We start from the raw sequence: 21,013 nt of genomic DNA, 5'->3' as shown, positions 1-21,013 counted from the left end.
AAAATCATGACAGAATCCTTTTGAATTATCAGAGTCAATACTGGCAATGCCTTTAAGCAACATAGCACTTTGCTTTTGAGTTCTCTGATACAGAGTAATTAGATAGGGGTGGAATTGCAGTTTTCCCCCTGACCTGGAGGAGGCAGGATAAGATACATGGGCATTAAACAATAAAGTACTGTTAAAATAATAGATTTTCACTATGCCTATGATACCCTTGTAACTCCAACTGATATCTGTGTACCATGGATCTCAGTTTGTTAATCTGACTTCACTTCTGTTCCTGTGGGCCCTTACCAGGGCCAACAGCCTGAACGAATTGGAAAATAGAACGTCAGCCATATCATGTATGATATCAGTCCATTGGCTCAGTCAGATACGGTACAGGATAGGTCCATCCCTAAAGAAGTTTCTAGACCTGGATGTCAGGGTTGGTCCTCTGCCTCTCCATCTTTTGAGGAACGTCAACTGACTCCATCCGCCAGCCTTATCCACTGTTCTGCAATAGACAGAGTGCCAGAGAGTGTCTATATTCTGTCCCACATAAAGAACCAGGAGATTACATATATCAACTGTGACTTGTCTTCCCTAACCATATGCCACATAACAATAGACTTTGTTTTTGTTATTGATGATTTGACCATTGATCCCATTTCTATTTCCAAGCCTCTGTACGGAGACGGAAGGGTAAGGGTGCATATTGCACTTTCTGTGAACTGTGTCGTTCTGTCTTCACTAATAACAATGTATATTCTGGTTTCTGAGGGTTCCTTGTCCCACCACGTCACACTGACTCCCCCTTACCCTGTAGTTTGCCCGTGTATGCACTCTATATTAGTAACTGATTTGTGCTCCGCTGCTGAGTAACTGTTAAATTCTGTTGTCTTTTGTATCTTGTGACGTCTCTGTGTGTGTTAATGACCACAACGTCTAGGCTCTAGTTCTTTGTAAGCAGATCAAAGATACAACATTGATCTGCGCATTGGTGGTGCATTTCTAATATTTCCTTTTCAGGGTCCAAAATTGATTCCCAAAATATAATCTTATCAATTTAATTTTCTTCTTAGTGCTCCATGTTCTGCTTGTGTTATTTGCCTTCTTGCCCTGAAAGGATGGTAACTACCAATTTGCCGCATGAGTAATGAGTGTGTTTTCTGCAGAAAGTAGACTATGGGCAGCTTCTAGATGAGGTACTGTGTAGCACAGTATTGACCCAACCTCTGTGATAAGGCAATATGACATGGGGTGGTCCTGGGCAGATAGGCAACAATATGCATAGAATTGCTCCCAATTATTTTCAATAAAATGAATTACAGGAATTTAGTTTGCACCTACGAGCTTTGGTTTATGCTGTCCAGTTAGTAGATATGTGCCTTTAGCCTCAACGCTCCATTCTGACTGCACCACAGTCTTGGCAACAGCTATAAAGATGGCAGTTGTTGTGCAGGTTTCCATAAAGAAGAGGTTTAAATGAACTGGTCCTCCTTTGCTGCCAGGTCTAGACTTTATACACTGGCTACTAAAGTCCTCAAATTGGTCAAGGACTGCACCCGGCAGATGCATGGAGTCAAGTCATTTGGACTGGAGCATCAGGGGTTGCCTATCCCTTTCTTGTATTACGGTGAAGTATCTCTAAAGGAACTGTAATGGTGGATTATTTTTGAAAACAAAGTATGGTGGCACCGCTCCTGCAGTAACCATTATGGAGGTACTGTGTGCCATGCCCTAGTGTTAGAAGATTAGTATTTCATGGCAATAATGGTCCCACTTTTTAACTAACTCTTCAGTGCAGATCAAGAAGTTTACTTTTTTATGGGCACTGTGGCACAGGCACTGGTATTTTTGGGTAGCTAGCGCTAACAGGTCTTCGTCGATACCTTTGTTTTTCAGTAGGAACTAGAGCTCTGTGCCCAGCGTTGTGTCAACTAGATTCTAAATTGGATATTTAGTGGAGTTTGTCACAATGAGTTTTCTACCAGGTGTGCAAATGTTTAAGTTCTGTTGGTCATGCTATTAATGATGCCATGGAGAAATGTGGTGCCACAGCTATGTTTTACCCAAAGAAAATGTCTTGCAAGGTAGAAGGTTGATCTGGAAGGTTGTTGATGGAGCATTTTGAATTCTTTTCTTTGTTCAGCAGAGCTTAGATGACTATTCTTCTTACAAAATCCCCTAACTACCTGTTGTAGGGGTTATGTATGCAGGAGACACTCTCATCCTGCAGAGCTACATATCAGTACCCATAAGAGATTAACAGTGCTGACTTTTATATTAGGAGAAAAATCTCATCAAGCTAATCTCAAACCCAGAGCATCTTGGAAGGTAGAGTTTTCTGTCAGTCTTTGCTCCCCATGGCACTTAACCTAAAGCAGAACCTTGCCTTCATTTTGCTGTGGTCACCAAGATAATAAAGGTTGACTTTTAGATAAACTGGCCTCACCATTTTAGTGTACCGATTGTTGATGAGATCTTGACTTTGCACAAGGCTCTTAACCTACAACGTCCCAAAAAAACTAAACGGAACGTTTACAAGTGATGAAGATTTTTTGTTTTATTGAGGTTTCCATCTTCTGCCTGGTTGGGATTTATATCAAGCCTCAGAGCCATACCTTTCCAGAAAGACTTTCATTACATTTATCAGGAGACTCTAAACCTGCAAAACCCAATGATCACCTGGTAGATGAGAACCCAACATGGTTGGCTGTGATGCTGACGGAATGGTGCTTCTGCTTGGCTGCGCTTAGCTTTGCTTTCTTTCCTTGCGTGATACGCTTCTTCCATCACCTGCTTGTGAGCCAACAACCTGAAAAGAGGCCATTCGTGAATAAACTGTTGTATGCACTGGTATAAACAGAGATGAGGCAAGGGGTAAATCCTAACCAGGCTGGAGCGTGAGATGAACCTCAGTGTAAAGCCAGATCCTACAAGGAAAACTATGACCTAAGACAACCTGTTTGAAGAGTTTTCTAGTAACCAAATCAGCAGCAACAATAGACCAGTAGAAGAATGAATGCCAATTCGCCCAGTGGAGATCAAGATGAGAGCCAACACGTTTTTAAAGCAGATTTGGGTGATCTATATGGGATACAGCTTTGGTCCGTTAGAATTGACCACATTGGGAATGTTCCCTGGGTAAATGACTCCAATCTCCCCCAATATGCACCAGGAACAGAGCTCTGATCTTTCAGCAGTTTGTGTGTCTGGTCTGCTCCCTTACCTACGATTATCATGAGAACAAGGCATGACAATGCTATCATAGGAGGTCAAAATAAAATCTGTCCATATAGGGATCCTGCAAAGCAGGTAGGAAAAAAGAAGCAAAATATGTATTAATTAATTAAAGCTAGATGGTGGCAGTGTTGACCATCCTTATTTGATTCAACCTCAGTTGAACAGTTTACACGTAAACCACCTTTGCTAAAAATGAGTCCATTTAATAGGACTTTTCCTAATCTTTTTTTTTTTTTTTGCCATTATCAAACCCTGATTTGAAAGTCAGACTATTTTTCTTGACCTTACCCCCACCTTTATAAAAAGAGCAATTTGCTCACTATCTACCTTTGAATAAAGGAGCTGCTCCCTTCTCTAAGCAGAAGCCTTTGAGCAGCCATTATCAAGGGCTTCTAGGTGGGCTGGAAAATTAGTTATTATCTTGCTCCTCTGAAGTTCTTTTGCATCAGGAAGTGCTAAAGTGAAACTGACTTCATATCCATGTTTAGTGCCAGGATTAACACAAATCATAGATGTTTTTTTGATGAAAACAACAGGCAGAAAGTATGTTCAGCACATGCCCCATTCATTCAGTTTATGTTGAAAGGGGTGCATACTGTCCCTTTAAGTGATCACTGCCCTGTACAGCAAATGCAGAGAATCAGAATTCAGTACCTGGCTATGTATTGGTTGTATTTTGGATTCGGTTACCCAAGGGGAGCCTGGATGTCATCCCAAGTGGACGTGCCTTTTTGGTTGAGATGAGCAGCCTGCCCAATGTATGATAAGCCCGATAAGCACATGAAGTTTCGGGAATGAATGGAAACTAAAACTCAGTTTAATGTAGGCCATATTTTTAGTAATGGGTCCTACCAAGAAATTGGTTCCACAAAAAGCTATACAATTGGTGGCAGTGGTGGGATCAACTAGGACCACTTTCTGTGCCGTTGAAGCTGCCAGTGCACTTTAGGCAGGATTCGATAGGTTACTCTGTTTTTCGTGTCAGTGTCTTTGCTAAAGGTTTTCTCTCCCGTTTCTGTGTAGATGTTCAAGTTTCAGATGTTGAGTGTTTGAAGAGGAGGATTGTAATTCGCGTTGCACTAAGTAAACCTCACATGCATGTGGCCTTTGAATCAAACCATGCATGCTGCATAGAGCCACTCCAGAGAGTTTTTTGCTTGCACGCCATGGCAGTTTTGACGCTGACGCAGTGCATTGTGAAATACACGCCCTCCTGCTTTTTTATTTTCTGATAGCCGTGGTCTCCTGGATGTATGTACGTGTCTATACGTCTTTCTTGCCACCAGGGTTTGATGACTGCATGCCCATGTCGTTTTATTGCAGACAAATCGGAGGAATCGGGTCCCATTTCAAAGCCCTTAAGACCACTGGACAACACACCAGTAAATTCCAGAGTTGCCACAGTAAAACAGCGCCCAACTAGTAGATGCTTCCCTGCCGCCTCAGACACCAATGTGAGTAGGGGAGCTGAGCTGTGCATGTTAGTAAAGTGATCAGGGCAGATCCCCCCTCAACATTCTACATCATTGGCACACTGCCCCCCACATGGACAATAGACCAGTTGATGGAGCAGAGGCGCCATATCCCTGCCCAGATAAGCTCTAGTGCCAAATACTTGTAACATTCATGGATACCATTGGCTATGGCACCATAGAGAGGAATGACCCCATCATGTGGTGCCAAGAGAAAGGTAGGAAGTATAGTTTTGGTGAGCCCTATTGGTCGGTGATGAAACTGGATCTATGACATCTACCCAACCATATCATCTAAATGTGGATATTTCAGCCTTATTGATGACTAAGTTGCTGTTGCCCATGATTTCCCACCCTGTGCAGAAGCTTAAAGGTCCCCCTTATTGAATCATAGCCAGGGTTGGACTGGGACACTGGGGAAAAAACCCTTGTGGACCCAGACCCACTCCCCGTCTGACTCCCAGTCGCTTTCTCCTACTTACCCCTGATTGCAGCTACAATGAAAAAGAATAAGGTACGCAGGAGGGGGCTTGTGGCGCCGATGTGTGGAAGACCCTATGACTGAGGCGGGGGAGCCCGGGGGTATGTGGGTACCCCTGAGGTGGAGTGGTGGCAGCCCCAGTGGGCCTCAGTCCGATGCTCTTTCAAAGCCATGGTGATTTCACCACTGGCAGTAGGGCAAATACTGAGTAGCAAAAGAATAACTAACAACTCAACTGCTTTTAGTTTCTGGGTTTAAATGAAGGAAATTTAGCAAAAACTTTCTTTCTATGAGTGGCCACAACCAACGGCAGGGTGAAATCAGGCCCAAACTCTTAACTGGCTGCCAGCAGTGCAGTGTTCAAATAAATAACCACTATATACAATCTCAAAGTGACTTTATGCTAGTGCCCCAAAGGGTCGGCACCCTCACTAGCAAGAAGTCGTTTTTTGGGTCCTTCAACCACCGACAACAGGTTTAGGAAGTCACCCCTATACTATTGAGGCCTTCCATCTCCAACCAGCCAATACCATCCCTGTAAATCGGCTTTATCCATGAATGTTACAAAATGTTATTTTCTATTTGGTCAAAGCACAGCGATGTTATACTATAGCTATAGGAGATAAGGGGCAGCAGTGCAGTATGTGCATGACATTTCATTTGTATATGAGCCCTACTCGGTGCCTCTGGGCTTGGGAGGATCCTCCTGAAGCTCAGCTGGTCCAGATTAAACTGAATTAAAAATGTAAGAACCAATAGCGGAAAGGTGTTTGTCGGTGAGGGTGGGTTTGGCGGACACCTCCATTAGCTGTGTCTTATTCTATTCTATTTTAGTCAATGTATGATAGGCAGGGTATCGCTGTAATCCCGCCCACTACTCCAGGAAGCCATCAAGGTCCATTTCTGGGTATACCCCGTGGCACAATGAGAAGGCAAAAATCCATAGGTAAGCCGCCTTTTTTTTATTTCCCTGTCATTTTTTTCTTTTTGTTTGTGGCGTTTATCCATCTCTCATGCTCCGGAGCTTTGAGTGTGCTTTGTGCATAAAGTCTGTAACCCCCACCATGGAACCAGAGTCTGTTTTAGGACTGTATTGTGATTGTAGCTATGTGTTATCCTTACATAGATTTGCTAATTAGAGTTTCATAACTTAAAGGGGAAGTAAAGTGTAAAATAGAATAAGGCTAGAAATGCTGTATTTTGTATACTAAACATAAACATGAACTTACTGCACCACAAGCCAAATCAAACAAATGATTTATGTTTTCAAAGTTGGCTACAGGGGGTCACCATCTTGTAACTTTGTTATACATCTTTGCAAGACCAAGACTGTGCACATGCTCGGTGTGGTCTGGGCTGCATAGGAATCGTCATAAATGATCAAAACAGCACAAGTCAAATAATATCTGCCAGAAGCCGATACAACAAGACTGATTAATAATTAGAATATACAGACTGCACTGGGTCCTGTGTTGTCATGTAACCTAATGTGGATTTTATAGTTTTTGTATTGTTTAATACAAACTTTCTCCAACTCTGCAGAACCAGTGGCTGCAGCAAAATAATCCTCCAAATAGAATCCCAGTTTATCTGTTTAAATCTGGCTCCATGATCTTTGTCCCTGCAGCTGGAGTTGGAAACAGTAAAAGGGAGGTAAAGCCAAAATAAAATCCAATACAAATCTCTACACAGTCGCCGACTGCTCTACAGGGAAACAAACAAAGCTGCTTGAGTTCTGCATGGCTGGGAAGTAAGGCGGGGGCTCCCCCTGCTGTTCATAAGTATGATTGTTTCCCTGCAGAGCAGTTAGGGACCGTCTGACAATTCTTATAAAAACAGTACACATTATATTGGAGATAAGTTTCTTTTTCATTAAACAATCTAAAAATGGTGTTTTATTTTTTTTTCCTTTAAAGGCCCTTTAATATCATTTACACATTCTTCAAAATAAAACCACATTCATTTGCATTAATATATAATCCCTTATCTCCTGGAACCTGACAATCTTAATACCCTGTTTAAAAAAAAAAATCTATATTCTACTTCCTGGTCCTGGCCTTGGCCTGTTCTCCTCCTCCAGGTTAATCAGGGGTGAGTACTTCTGGGCTGCTCTCCTCCTCCTTGTCAGACAGAGGTCAGTGCTCCTGGGCTGCTCTGCTCTTTCTGATTAACCTTGGACAGTGTTCTTGGCCACATCTCTTCCAATTTAGACAGGGAGCTGTGTCCCAACGTCCTATAAAGATCTGGAATGGGGAGTGTTCAGGCTTACAGACCTAGCTGGAAATATCTATGGGCATTCCCAACCAAAGAAAGGAACGTGAGGGAGCAGTGAGATGGAGCAGGAGCGCCCCCTTCTGGCACAGATATATAACTGCAGCTTGAAAGCAATACAAATGATTTTTCTAGGTTTTTTATCTGGAGGAAGAATCCGGTTGCGTGTCTTACTCCCACAAGTGCTCAGAACTAAGCAAGAGGCACCGTTTTACACAACGAATGAACAAAAACAACAATATTGTACACACAATATACACATTTCCATCATTTACAAATTGTTGGTGGATACTGCCCTTTGAAAGGTTGGATCCAGTGCAGTATATAAACATTCCACAACCCCCCAGAGCTCCAATTAATTAGCTCAAAGATAACGACACCCTTCATATGAAATGTAAGGGACAGGTCTGGGTTGAGCGAGTTTTTTTTTTTTGCTAAATCTAAACCTTCTAAACACCCACCCAGCCTGGTCTATGACTAGTACAGGGGTCGGCAACCTTCAAAAGAGCCATTTTGCCCCCTCTTCCACTAAAGAAAAATAGTCTTGAGCCGCAAAACATAACGGCTTATAAACGTTTAAAAGTTTAACCTTTTTTTAAATTTTAACTTACAACAGAATACAACAAACAGAAGTGCCGTGTGTAGGTGTAGGCCGACTTTTAGATAAATTAACACCTATTAGCCCTATTAAATGCTAGTGTTCTCATCTGTTTAATGTAGGGTTGCCACCTTTTCCAGAAAAAAATACCGGCCTTCCTATATATTGTTAATTTTTCCCTATTAATAACATTGGGATCAACCATAATATTTACCAACCAGGCCAGCCAGGTGGCAACCCTAGTTTAATGTGACTTCTATTTCTGAAGCTTCATGCTGATCTTCCCTCTCTTGTCTTGAGTGTATGAACTCGGTAAGGACCGGCTCGGTCTTGCCTGTCACTCCTGGGACGTATTTACAGCCCTCGCACCTGAACTCAAGAAGCCGCCAGCAGGTGAGAGGGCTGTATAGACGACGTGACAGGCAAGACTGAGCCGCAGCAAGCAGGATGAAGAGCCGCAAGAGGCTCCGGAGCCGCGGGTTGCCTACCCCTGGCCAGCATTCCCATTGTCATGCCAAACCCTGATCTGTCCCAAACTCCACCCACTCTCTGGCAAGCCTCAACCGCTTGAGAGGAACGTTCCGCCAGTGCCAACACTTTACTTAACGGATCTGAAGCCAATAATCCAAGAAGTTGACAGGGCTGAGGCCGACATTGTTGTGTTCTTATCCCAGTTGTTGTATTATGTAATTTAAATGTGTAACGTGAGCCAACCGCAACGCATTGTTTTTTCCATTCGACCCATTAGCTTCTGTGATCTCTCCCCCACCCCAGAGATTTATATTGTGAATCTGCCTGTCCTTCCCCTCATGTGTGTATGTCTGTTTGGCCATAGCGTATGTCTTTATGCCCATAGTATATGTCTTTATGCCCATGGCGAACATCTATATATCCATAGCTTATGTCTAAAGCCTGTAGTGTATGCCTAAAAGTTCCAATATCAATACCCTTTGTCTATATGCCCTTAACGTATGTCTATATGCCCATAGTATAGGTCTATATGCTTATAATATATGTCTGTATGCCTATAGTACAGTATATGTCCGTTTGCCCATAGTATATGCCTATATGCCTATAGTATATGTCTTTATGCCCATAGTATATGTCTAAATGCCCATGGTGAACATCTATATATCCATAGCTTATATCTAAAGCCTGTAGTGTATGTCTAAAAGTTCCAATATCAATACCCTTTGTCTATATGCCCTTAATGTATGTCTATATGCCCATAGTATATGTCTGTTTGCCCATAGTATATGTCTGTATGTCAGTTCATAATATATGTCTGTTTGCCCATGGCGTATGTCTATATATCCATAGCTTATGTCTAAAGCCTGTAGTCTTTATTTGGAAATTACAATATAAATTAGAGAAAACCAAATACTAGTAATGCAGTAGCCAGAATAATTATTAAAAACCAAGAAATCTTTATTAGGACATGTGTAGCCTAACACGTTTCATGCTAAATGGGCACTTACTCATAGCTACACAGTACACACCATTTTTTCTTTTTAATTTTAAACAGTGTATGTCTACATGTCCCTTTGTCTGTATACCTTTATGTATGGCTGTATGCCCATAGTGTATGTCTATATGCCCAAGGTGTACGTTTATATGCCCATAGCCTATGTCTATATGCCCTTAACGTATGTCTAGATGCCCATAGTATATGTCTGTATGCCTTTGGCGTATGATATCCATCGCTTATGTCTAAAGCCTATAGTGTATGTCTATATGTCCAACGCCAATACCGTTTGTCTATATGCCCTTAATGTATGGCTGTATGCCCATCATGTATGCTTTTATGCCCATAGTCTATATGCCCATAATTTTTGTGGCATCCTTGGGGTACTGTGTGTGTTCCACTATGTGCTGAAGTTTGTCTAGTGTCTGTGTAACGCTGAATATTAATGAGGCCTGTGTGTGTGCTGCCATACTGACGCCAAACAAACTGCCTAATGATTTCTGCATAATTACCAGATTGTTTCCTTTTGTCAGACAGCAGAATTCCTTTGTCAGGTTAGTAGCTTAGCCCATATTACCGGATGTTTAATAATCACATGTACCTGTCTGAGTGGCGTTTCATGTGAGCGGCACCAGCAAGACGACATTGGCCTATATTTCATTGGTGGCTTTTTATTGGCTGAGCCCTTCTTTTTAAGAGAGAAGGCTGTTCTTGTGCGTTGGTTCACTTGCTGGTGCCGTTGAGTGTGATGCTGTGGGCAAACTGGGCTGGGGTGGGAGTTGCCATGTAGACAGTACTGGGGCTGCCATTTCTCTTGCCATGGCATAAGCCTTCTCCATAACTTCATCACAGAGATACCGTCAGTTTTAGGCCACTAGAGGTGCTGTTTGTGATGATTCCATGGAGAATGCCTTGGACCAAGCAAGCGATGTAGCAACTCCTGCACCTTTGCTTCATTTCTATGTCGGCATTAGCAAAACATTCAGTAATTTACTGATTAAGTGACCTGGTGAAGAAACCGGTAGGAGATTAATGGCCCACAGATGACAAGGGAGTTAATTTTATAATTATAATAATAATAATAAATCCTTTTATCTATGTGCCCGTATCATGCAAGATACTTCCTACCCCTATCTCTTTAAAGGAAATGTAAATCCTCTAAACAAATGAAAGTAAAATGGGGGCGAGTGCTTTTCTGAGCACCTTTTCAATTCCCACGAACTATTATTTTTGTAGATTTGAGTGGTTTTTACACTGTATAATATACAATATAATGAAATTGAAACAGCGCCACCTTCTGGTCATTTCTGCAATCCGCCCTGATAGTTGGGAGAATATTTCCCAAGAAACACCTTGCGACTCATTTCTTAAACACTTGCCAAATTTACAAACGGGCAGTAACTCATAGTAATTGGTTGCCATGGGTTACTGCCCAAGTGCATATCTGCCCTGTGTGTGTAAATGAACCCCACTGACTCGTCTCTGTTCTGTTGGCATCGGGCACAGGGTTGCTATGGCTACGGGTTGGCGGTTATTCTTTTTGGGCTAAGTTCGATGAAAATTGGGCAATGCTTGAGTTTGAGATATTAGATAAGCCAATGCTTTCAGCGCAAATCTGAATGTACGTATCCTTTTTCCCCCTGCAGGCATCACTGAGGAGGAACGGCAGTTTTTAGCTCCCCCTATGTTGAAGTTTACTAGAAGTTTATCCATGCCAGATGCCTCTGAAGATATCCCACCTCCACCAGCAACCTTACCGCCTTCACCACCGCCTCCTTCACCGTCTTCATTCAACTCCCCTAAATCTCCAGCTCCCAGGGGGTACGGAACCATTAAGCCGGCCTTCACCCAGAATTCAGGAACAAAGTCTCCGTCTCCAGCCGTACGGTCGGACAATGTCGGGACAATTGCCAGAGACAAAAGTATGTACTTCAGGCATGAGGCCAACAGGTTCTCCTTGGACTCTGAGGAGCTGTACAATTCCAACATGTCAACCCAGCAGAACTTTATCAACAAAAGAAGCAAGATGCCTGAAAACCCTTATTCTGAAGTAGGAAGATTAGGAAATAAAGGGGTGTATGTGCCAGCCAAACCTGTCAGGAGGAAGGGAATGCTGGTGAAACAGTCCAATGTGGAGGACAGCCCTGAGAAGACATGTTCCATTCCCATCCCAACAATCATCATTAAAGAGCCTTCAACCAGTAGCAGCGGCAAGAGCAGCCAGGGTAGCAGCATGGAGACGGACCTCCAAATCTCAGAGCAAGTGGGACAGTTGCGGCCTGATGAAAGTCTTAATGTAAGTGGTCCATTTGCAGCTGCCATTGCTGGAGCAGTAAGGGACAGGGAAAAGAGACTAGAAGCCAGGCGAAACTCCCCAGCCTTCCTGTCAACAGACTTGGGGGATGAGTGTGTGGGTCCCAAACCGAGCCCAAGGTTGCAACATTCAAAGTCTATCGATGATGGAATGTTCTGCAGTGAGGAGAAGGCAAAGCATTTCATGGCCCCCAGCTCTTTGATTATCAACAGAGGATCTTCTAATGCCTTTACTAACAATGACTCCAGCCATCAGGGAGACGTGAGCAATGCAAGGATGTCTAAGATCAAAGGGCCTGAGAACAATGCAGCTCCAGCAAAAAGCACCAACGCCTCTGGTAATTACATGCATCCCGTCACAGGGAAGCTGCTCGACCCAAACTCGCCTCTGGCACTGGCCTTGGCTGCTAGAGACAGAGCTTTGAAGGAACAAAACCAACCCAGCCCTAGCCCTACAGATCCAGAAAAAGCAGATCTGAACAAGCCACTTTTTATAGATACCAAGTTACGCTCTGGCATGGAGACAATCAATGCAAATCGACCGAACATGCGAGGGATGTTAAAGAGACAGGAGACGGAGAGCAAGCATGAACCGGACTCATCCAAGGAGGAGAAACGGCAGGGAGAGAAAAAGAATATGCTGATCAACATCATGGACACCTCACAGCAGAAGACAGCTGGTTTGCTCATGGTACATACAGTAGACACCACCAAAGCAGATAATGTACTGACTGAAAGTGAAGAAGCAGAGAAGGACCCACCACCTGAGAACTCAAACTCTCCAGTACCAGAACCCAGGGAAGAGTTAGAGAATTCCATACCCAAGGCCAGTGAGTGTGGAACCCCTGCAGCTCCCCACATCAAAGCCATCGTATCCGTCTGTTCTGTGGAAGAGCCGGTTATCTTACCTTTCCGTATCCCTCCTCCTCCTTTTGCCTCAGTAGATGTGGATGAGGACTTTGTTTTCACCGAACCACTGCCTCCTCCTCTGGAGTTTGCCAACAGTTTCGACATCCCTGAGGATGCGTCCCAAATTCCGCCCGCTAGTCTGGCCGATTTGTTGATTCAGAGGAAGAACAGAGCTTTTCCTCCACCTTCATTTAATCCCAATATTGCCTCTAATTCTATAGAAAGTAAAAGGCTAGCGGCCCTGTCTAACTGCCTGCCCACCTCTTTCATGCAGCACCCTGAAAGCTTTGATAACGTGACTGACTCTGGGATTGAAGAGGTGGACAGCCGAAGCGGCAGTGACCATCACTTAGAGACCACAAGCACTATTTCCACTGTCTCCAGTATATCGACCTTGTCTTCTGAGGGGGGAGAGAACCTGGACACATGTACAGTCTATGCAGATGGGCAAGCGTTTCTAGTGGACAAACCCCCAGTACCTCCAAAGCCAAAAGTAAAGCCCATAATCAACAAAAGCAATGCACTTTATAAGGATGCTGTCCTGGAAGAAAACCTAGATAATTTTGCAGTCCCCCCTCCTGCTCCACCTCCTCTACCTTTAAGTATTCAGCCCAGTATGACCAAAGCTGGACAGCAAAGGACCTCCAAGTTATGGGGTGATAACACGGAAGTCAAAAGCTTAGTCATGCCAAGCCCCAAAGCCAATGTTATAAGTGAATTAAATTCTATTTTGCAACAGATGAACAGAGAGAAGGCCACAAAGACAGGGGAAGGGCTGGATTCACCCACTGGCATGAAAACTGCAAGTCTCAGCACAAGGTAATTTGTTTCTTGTTACCTGGTCTCCAGGTAATAAGGAAAGTAAAACTATATATTATTATCCTGTATGAGCATGCTCAGTACTAGAGAATATCATTGCCTGGGGATGTATTTGCTTTGCTGCCCATTGGTTACCACTAACATGTTTCTAGCGTGATAACTGTTCCAGATTAAATGTATAATATCTCCATTATGCGAAAAATCAAGGCATGGTGACTTTTGGCCATATAACAGTGGTTTCCAAACTGAGAGGTGCATAGAACAGTGGTATAAGGACTCAGCCTGAAGGACAGTTAGGATAAGATCTGGAAAAAATTTAGTTTGCTCTCCTAGATACCCCTGAAAGCCCAACTTGACTGTTTGCTGTCCTAGATGCCCCAGAATGTCCAGCTTGAAGGCCAGTAAGGGTGAGATTTGGGGAGAATGTCAGTTTACTGTCCTAGATACTTCTAAAGCACATTATGAAGGTCTGTTAGGGGGAGATTTGCACAGAATGCCAGTCAGCACTCCTAGAGACCACTGAAAGCCCAGCTTGAAGGCCAGTTAGGGCAAGATTTACGGAGAACGCCTGTTTGCTCTCCTAGATACTCCTGAAAGTCCAACTTTAAGGCCAGTTAGATTGAGATTTAGGGCTAATGCATGTTTCCGCTCATAGATACCCCTGAAAGACCAGCTTGAATGTCAGTTATGGTGAGATTTAGGGAGCGTGCCAGTTTTCTGTCCTAGAGACACCTGAAAGCCGAGCTTGAAGGCTAGTTAGGGTGTAATTTGTGGAAAATGCCAGTTTGCTCTCCTAGATACCCCTGAAAGCCCAGCTGGATAGCCAGTTAGAGTATGTTTAGGGAGAATGCCTGTTTGCTCTCCTAGATAACCCTAAAATCCCAGCTTGAAGGTCCGTTATGGAAAATGCCAGTTTGCTCTCCTAGATACGCCTCAAAGCCCAGCTTGAAGGTCAGTTATGGTGCGATTTAGGGAGAATGCCTGTTTGTTCTCCTAGATTCTCCTAAAAGCCCAGCTTGAAGGTCAGTTAGGGTGAGATTTGGGTGAAAACATATTTGCAGTCCTCGATATTCTTGGGGCCATGGCAGATACACCAATGTCTTTCCTATATCTGTAACCTTGTCTTGAGCAAAGGAGCGCTGACCAAGGGTTACACATCAAAGAGAGGGCTTTAACTAAGAAACTCTGGCAACCACTTGGATTAATGTCTATGATGTTCATTGTGATATGAAATAATGAAAAAAACGCATTATCACCAACCCTATTTGCTTCTAATACATTATTACTGGATGAAATGTGATGAGCAGAATTAAATGGGTCCTTAGGACTCCGTGTCCAGCTGAGAACATGCCATCTGCATATACTTTCTCCTGTCTGGATATGGTTTCACCTCCGCTCATGCTTATCTATCCATTAGGTCAGTTTCCGATATGTAAATCTGCTGGGCGCAAAAATAACTAGACACTACTCGGCTCCCACATAGCGGAGCTCTCTTTCCTTTGACGGGACGCCATTACACTTAATTGAGTTACCGCCTTGGGGACTGTTATTCTGAAAGAATGTTTTCCCCGTTACTTCTGAGAATGATAACATGTAAAATTAATAAAATTGCCCTTAAGACATAGACAGCATCAAATAAAAACCGACATTGGTTGCAAGGCAATCAGCCTCCTCTCGGGAAATCAGTTACTAGTTTATCCGGGAACAGCCTGTTCACACTTCAAATAATTCATATTAAACCTAGTGTAACCTCTTACTTGCCAAAGGGACAGGTATAATGTCTTCATGGCTCCCTCATTGACTCATCCACTCGGTGATTAGCAGCATTAATTTGTTTTTCTACCAGTTTGGGGGCATAAGGCGCCCATTACTTCATTGCATTCCAGAAGGCGCAACTTGTGCAAACCCTGCATTTTCTTTTTTGTCTTGCTCTCTTATCATCAAAGAGAGACGGAGCTTTCACTTCTAATTATACAACAAAGAGATCTCGTTTACCATCCCATATCAAGTCAGATAACTTTTAATTATTATCAAATGCCAGAGGGACAGAAACCCTTTATCAGCAAATGCTTCAAAGACAACTTTGTCTCAACATCAGTGAGAGAGAGAGAGAAACCATTTACTTGGTCTGATGCCCAAGCACAACATAATCAGTATCAAGTGTCAGAATAACAGGAACCAGAGTGACTGCAAATGACCCTAAATGTGGCCATACACAGTCCCATCCCATATGGCATCCGACAGATCAGCTTGTAGGATGACTGGGCAGACACTGTACTTGGTATGGCCAACTTTCATTGGGTAAAGGTGGCCATTCACGGAGAGATCCGCTCGTTTGGCGATGTCAACAAATGAGCAGATCTCTCCCCGATATGCCCACCTTGATGTCAATATCGCGCTGATTCAATCGTGGGCCCTAGGGCCCAATGATCAGATCCTAACGAATAGTAATAGGCGGTCGGATCGCGGGACCGCATCAACGAACAAATGCGGCCGCGATCCAACGGGATTTTTCGTCCCATCCAATCGAGATCTGACCGACTTTCGGCCAGATCTCGATCGGTGAAGCCTGTCGGGGGGCCCCATACACGGGCCAATAAGCTGCCGACACGGTCTGTCGGCAGCTTTTATCGGCCCGTGTATGGCCACCTTTAGACAGCCTTAGAAACCAGTTAGGCATGTAGATTTGGGGTAGATATTGCATAAAAATATGTAATTTCCAAGATCCAACTACAGAAGCCGAAGGATCATCAGCTACATTTAGCAAAAGAGGGAGTCTACTGTTGGGTTTTGGGTAATGTTCCTAGCTTCCAAAACCTTTTTAGCAGGATGGGGTGATCAAGCTCTTCAGTGCTTTGCCTATTTAAAGGAGAAGCTAGTTAAAACCTACTTCATCTATATAAGGCCTGTATGGGCACAAGGGCAAAAATGGTCTTCTAGAAAAGTTGGTGATGGGACAAGGATGCTCTGGATCACACCTGGAAGCTAGATAGGAATAATCTCAGTTGGATATGTGTATTTTTAATCCCAAGCAATGTTTTACTAAAATTTACTTTGCCATTTTTCTTGCTTTTCCTGCTGTCTGTACAACACAACACTATGTGACTGTGGTCATGGTTGTCCACAGTTACAAGTAGTGATGATTGAGTTCACTTGTAGTTTTACCCGCAGGTTGGGTGAGGTTGGGACAAGAAGGTTTAGCCCCTGTTGCGGGTTCAGGCATTTGTTGGGTCAACATTCCTCTAGTAGTACTGACTCCTCCTCTGTGGTGGCTGATCCCACCCATATACAGTATCGGACTGGCCCACCGGGATACCAGGAAAACTCCCGGTGGGCCCTCATGCTGCTAAACTTTTGGCCTATTTCATGGCCATTCCCTATTTCTAAGAGAACAAAGAGGCTAAATAGATGGAATAATTGATTATAGTATGTAAAGAAAACAGACTAGGAGAATAGAGGTTAATTGAGGAGATGAAGAATATTGAGTGGGCCCCTGGTCTGTTTTATGGTGGGCCCTTGGTCTAAGGTTTTTGGGTGGGCCCCTGGTGTCCCAGTCCGACACTGCCCATATATGAGTCATCAGAAGTGAATCTGGCCAGGTGCAGGTTATAAAGTACAAGAGGGCTTTGGTGTACGTTAGGGTCGGGTTTGAGCTAAAAAATTTCTGACCCGCCCATCATGAATTACAAGGTCCCTCATTTGTCTTGTGTTCTCTTTTCCAGGGGCACAGATGCCTTGAGTACAGTCTCAGGTAACCGAAACGCCGCGGTCACTTTCACCATCCGTCCTGGAGCCAACCAGCCAATCTCGTTACAGAACAGGACGCCTGAGTTTGACAGCCGGGTTACAGGAATGCGACGAGCCCCCAGTCCTGTGGTGGTATCACCAGCCGAGATCATAAGAGATATAAAGCCTGGTCCCCTGTCAGCTCCGCCAGCCTCCATGTCCGACGTCTTTATCTTACCCAGCCAGCCCCCTTCAGGGGACATGTTTGGAATGAGCATGGGAAGAAGTAGATCCCCTTCCCCTTCCATTTTACAGCAGCCAATTTCAAATAAGCCTTTTTCTGCAAAGCCAATCCACATGTGGACTAAACAGGACGTAGCAGAGTGGCTAGAAAGCCTCCATCTAGGAGAACACAGAGAGATGTTTATGGATAATGAAATAGATGGAACCCATTTACCGAACCTTCAGAAGGAAGATCTAATAGACCTCGGTGTCACCAGAGTAGGCCACCGGATGAACATAGAGCGAGCTTTAAAACAGCTTTTGGACAGATAAAAGTACCTAGCATTGCCTCGTCAACGTTTTTTTTCCCTTTGACGACCCTTGTCTTTCTGACAGTCGAATTTCTAAATGGGAGCCCTGAAATACTTATATTAAAGAGAAAAATAAACACTAATTTAATTATCTTTCTTTACTGCAAGTTTAAATAGCTGTACAGATAATTTATAAGCACAATATTTTAAGGAGATAAAAGTGGCTGGTCTACTGGGCTGCCATGGTGCCACTTTGGTTCTAGAAAGAAAAAAAAAAAAAGGAAAAAAAAAAAAACTTTTGTGATTTAATAATACTATTTCTGTGGAATAATTATTAAAAAAAAATGCAAAACAAAAAACAAACAAACAAAAGATTGACCTTTTTAAATCAGCCTCATTTGGATGCACCAGAACCAGCTGAGCTGTGTTTCATTTTTTTGTATCTTTGCTAGAACTTCTTCATAGAAGGATAAATATTTCTTCAACGATGGGTATAAATCATGCAGCATTTAGTAAATATATATAAATATAAATATATATATAGATAGAAAAAAAAAAGCAATTTTATGTAAAAGCCCCCTATGGAAACAAGTCATTTGCTCCTCTTCAGTATGAGAGGAACCTTAACGATTTGGCTACGTATTAACTTGGACAGGTTAGAAGTTTTGTGTCTATTCCTTTGCAGGTCTGTATATGAAAATTTCAAATATGACTAAAAGAAAATGAAAAAGATGTCTTTATTAGTACCAGGGCCGGTTTTAGGATATAGCATAAAGAGCATTTTCTCTTGGTGGGGAAACCACAGATAAAAGTACAAAGGACGTATTACATTTGCTTGAAAAATACAGTAGATACAGGAGGGATTCTGACAGTTGTTGGAAGACTTTAGGTTGGAACCTCTGCAGATGGTTTTTATGAGGATTCTCATTTAGAGGACTTTAAGTTGGACATCTATCCAACACTGAGTCCTCCACAGCCTGTTTCGATTGTTGCTGAAATTCTTAGTTGGAGGACCATTGGTAAGACAGCTGTTAGATGTGAAGTCTTCCAACTGTAACTCTCTGAATTCCAGCAACACATGGAGCTGGAGTTCAACCACAACTTAAGTATTAAAGACTGAGCTGTGAAATCACAGGTGATTGGACATCCATCTAACAAGGTGGAGTTCAACCACAGTTAAAAGACTACATGGTGGACACTTTGCTTCCTCAGATGGTCATGCAAACAGGCTGCGGACTTGTAATTGACGGACCTCGGGTTCGACATTTGCCTAACCCAAAGTCCTACAAATGCAACTCTTTGAATCCCAGTGACACTTGGATTTGAAGTTCAATCATAGCTTAAGGACAACAGGTTGGACATTTAACCTTCTTAAGTGTTCCAACCTGAAGTCCTCCAACTGCGTCTCTCAGAATCCCACCACTACTTGGAATTGGAGTTCAACCACAGCTTCAGGACTGCAGGTTGGGCATTTTACCTCCACAGCTGGCCATGCAGACAGGCTAAGGGCTCTTGGTTGGAGGACTTAAGGTTGGCCATCATTCCAGCCTGAGGTCCTCCAACTGCAAGAATCCCAATGACACTTGGAATTGGGTAGTTCAACCCCAGTTTATGGATTATAGTTTGGACATTTTACATCCACAGGTGATCATGCAGATAGGCTATGGACACTCAGCTGGAGGTTTTAAGGTGGGACATTTATTCACCCTAAAGTCCTCCAACTGCAGCTCTCAGAATCCTGCTGACACTTAAGGCTGGAGTTCAACAACAGCTTGAGGTCTATAGGTTGGCTGTAGCCTCCGCTTGTCTATTTCCGGCCCTGATAAATACCATAAATCATTTTTTTCCATGATCAACCGGGTAAAGACTGTACAAAAACATCTAAAGTTCTACGTTCGTATTTCTGTTTTATATAACCATTCTTTTGTAGTGGAACCTTCAGCTTTGTTACAAAGCGTACGAATGGTTTTTGCAGCCATCATTGTCTTCCACTTGGTGATGATTTCGGAATTAAATATTTCAACCACAATGGCCATGATACTTTTTTTTTTTCTTAGATGCATATGGTATTACCTCTCTACAATGTGCCAGAAAACGGAGTCTTGAGTTGGGGGCTCTGCTTTTGGTAAAGTCTCAGACTCCTCATCGTCGTTGATTGTGCTGATTAGGGCAAGACTATTTTTCCTTGTGTATGTTCAGGCACTTAACGCAAATATGTATTTAGTAGAAACAAGAGAAACATTTTAAAGAGCTAATTAAATAGTATATTTTTACATGGTGTCTTATGAAAGGTTGTATGGGGTGTAGGCTATGAATTGTTTTGAATTGTTCGCTAATTAAAAAGATTTGCCATAATTACTTTGCGTATGAACCATTTGGGGTGGGATCAGCCTCCAGCCCTTTCGCTGGTCTCACAAAAACAAATGGGGATGTAGAATTAGGAAGGGTACAAAAAAAAAGAAAAAAAAATGTTGGTCTTGGAGCTCGTTCAGTGGAGCTCCGATAAAACGCAACCAATCACAGTGCTTGTTGCGACGCGTAGGGATATAGGTTTAGAATTTTTTTGTTACATAGTGTAATTTAACACTTTTTTTCTTTACATCTCTACTTTGTCATTTTTGTGTCTACGACACCAACATTTTACAAAAGTTTCAAAAAAATATTGTAAATTGTGTACAATCTGCACAGCAGCCATTGACGGAGAAATTCTGTTTTTTTTGTTTTGTTTACTTTTTTAAATTCTCTTATACAGATGACTAGGTGTGACTGTTGATTTAATACTCAAGGGGGGGGGGGGGTTAAGTTTAATTAAAGTGATTGAAAACTTTGCTTTGCAATCAATGACATCAGAGCCAGGAATCCAAAATATGAGAATTCTTTTGCCCATGACAAAATTAACAAATATTTTTTTTTTTGTCTGTTCCTTGCTCAGTTTTGTATTACCAGCCTGTGTTCACATTGTTAATGTTTGCTGTAATTTTGTGCTTTAATTACCATGATGACGGAACAAATTTAAAAAAAAAAAAAAACCAAGCTACTGTAATTGCACTTTTTTTCTCCAAATCCTCGATACTATTGTATGGCAACCAAATTACTGTAAAAAATAAATAAATATCCTATTGCACTAAAGGTGTGGCTCTGATTACAGACTAATGTTCTGTTTGGACTCAATAAAATGACAAAAGTTGCCAAACA

At 42.7% G+C, this 21,013-nt stretch overlaps 1 protein-coding gene across 16 annotated transcripts in view; it reads left to right on the top strand.

Annotated features, from left to right (window-relative positions):
• Window positions 1–21,013, top strand: part of shank2.L (SH3 and multiple ankyrin repeat domains 2 L homeolog) — a 278,112-nt gene extending 257,099 nt beyond the window's left edge. For 3 of the 16 annotated variants that reach the window (XM_041589410.1, XM_041589409.1, XM_041589423.1), the window contains 7 exons: window positions 667–687; window positions 4,255–4,314; window positions 4,555–4,685; window positions 6,019–6,130; window positions 10,034–10,072; window positions 11,165–13,559; window positions 17,282–21,013. In XM_041589410.1, the coding sequence (XP_041445344.1) occupies window positions 667–687; window positions 4,255–4,314; window positions 4,555–4,685; window positions 6,019–6,130; window positions 10,034–10,072; window positions 11,165–13,559; window positions 17,282–17,840 (3,317 nt within the window). In that variant the 3' untranslated portion in view covers window positions 17,841–21,013. 16 annotated transcript variants of the gene reach the window in all.

The sequence above is a fragment of the Xenopus laevis genome, chromosome 4L, assembly GCF_017654675.1.
Source record: "Xenopus laevis strain J_2021 chromosome 4L, Xenopus_laevis_v10.1, whole genome shotgun sequence".
NCBI lineage: Eukaryota > Metazoa > Chordata > Amphibia > Anura > Pipidae > Xenopus > Xenopus laevis.
Note: the sequence above shows the minus strand (reverse complement) of the source record. Positions and strands in the feature narration are given on the sequence as shown.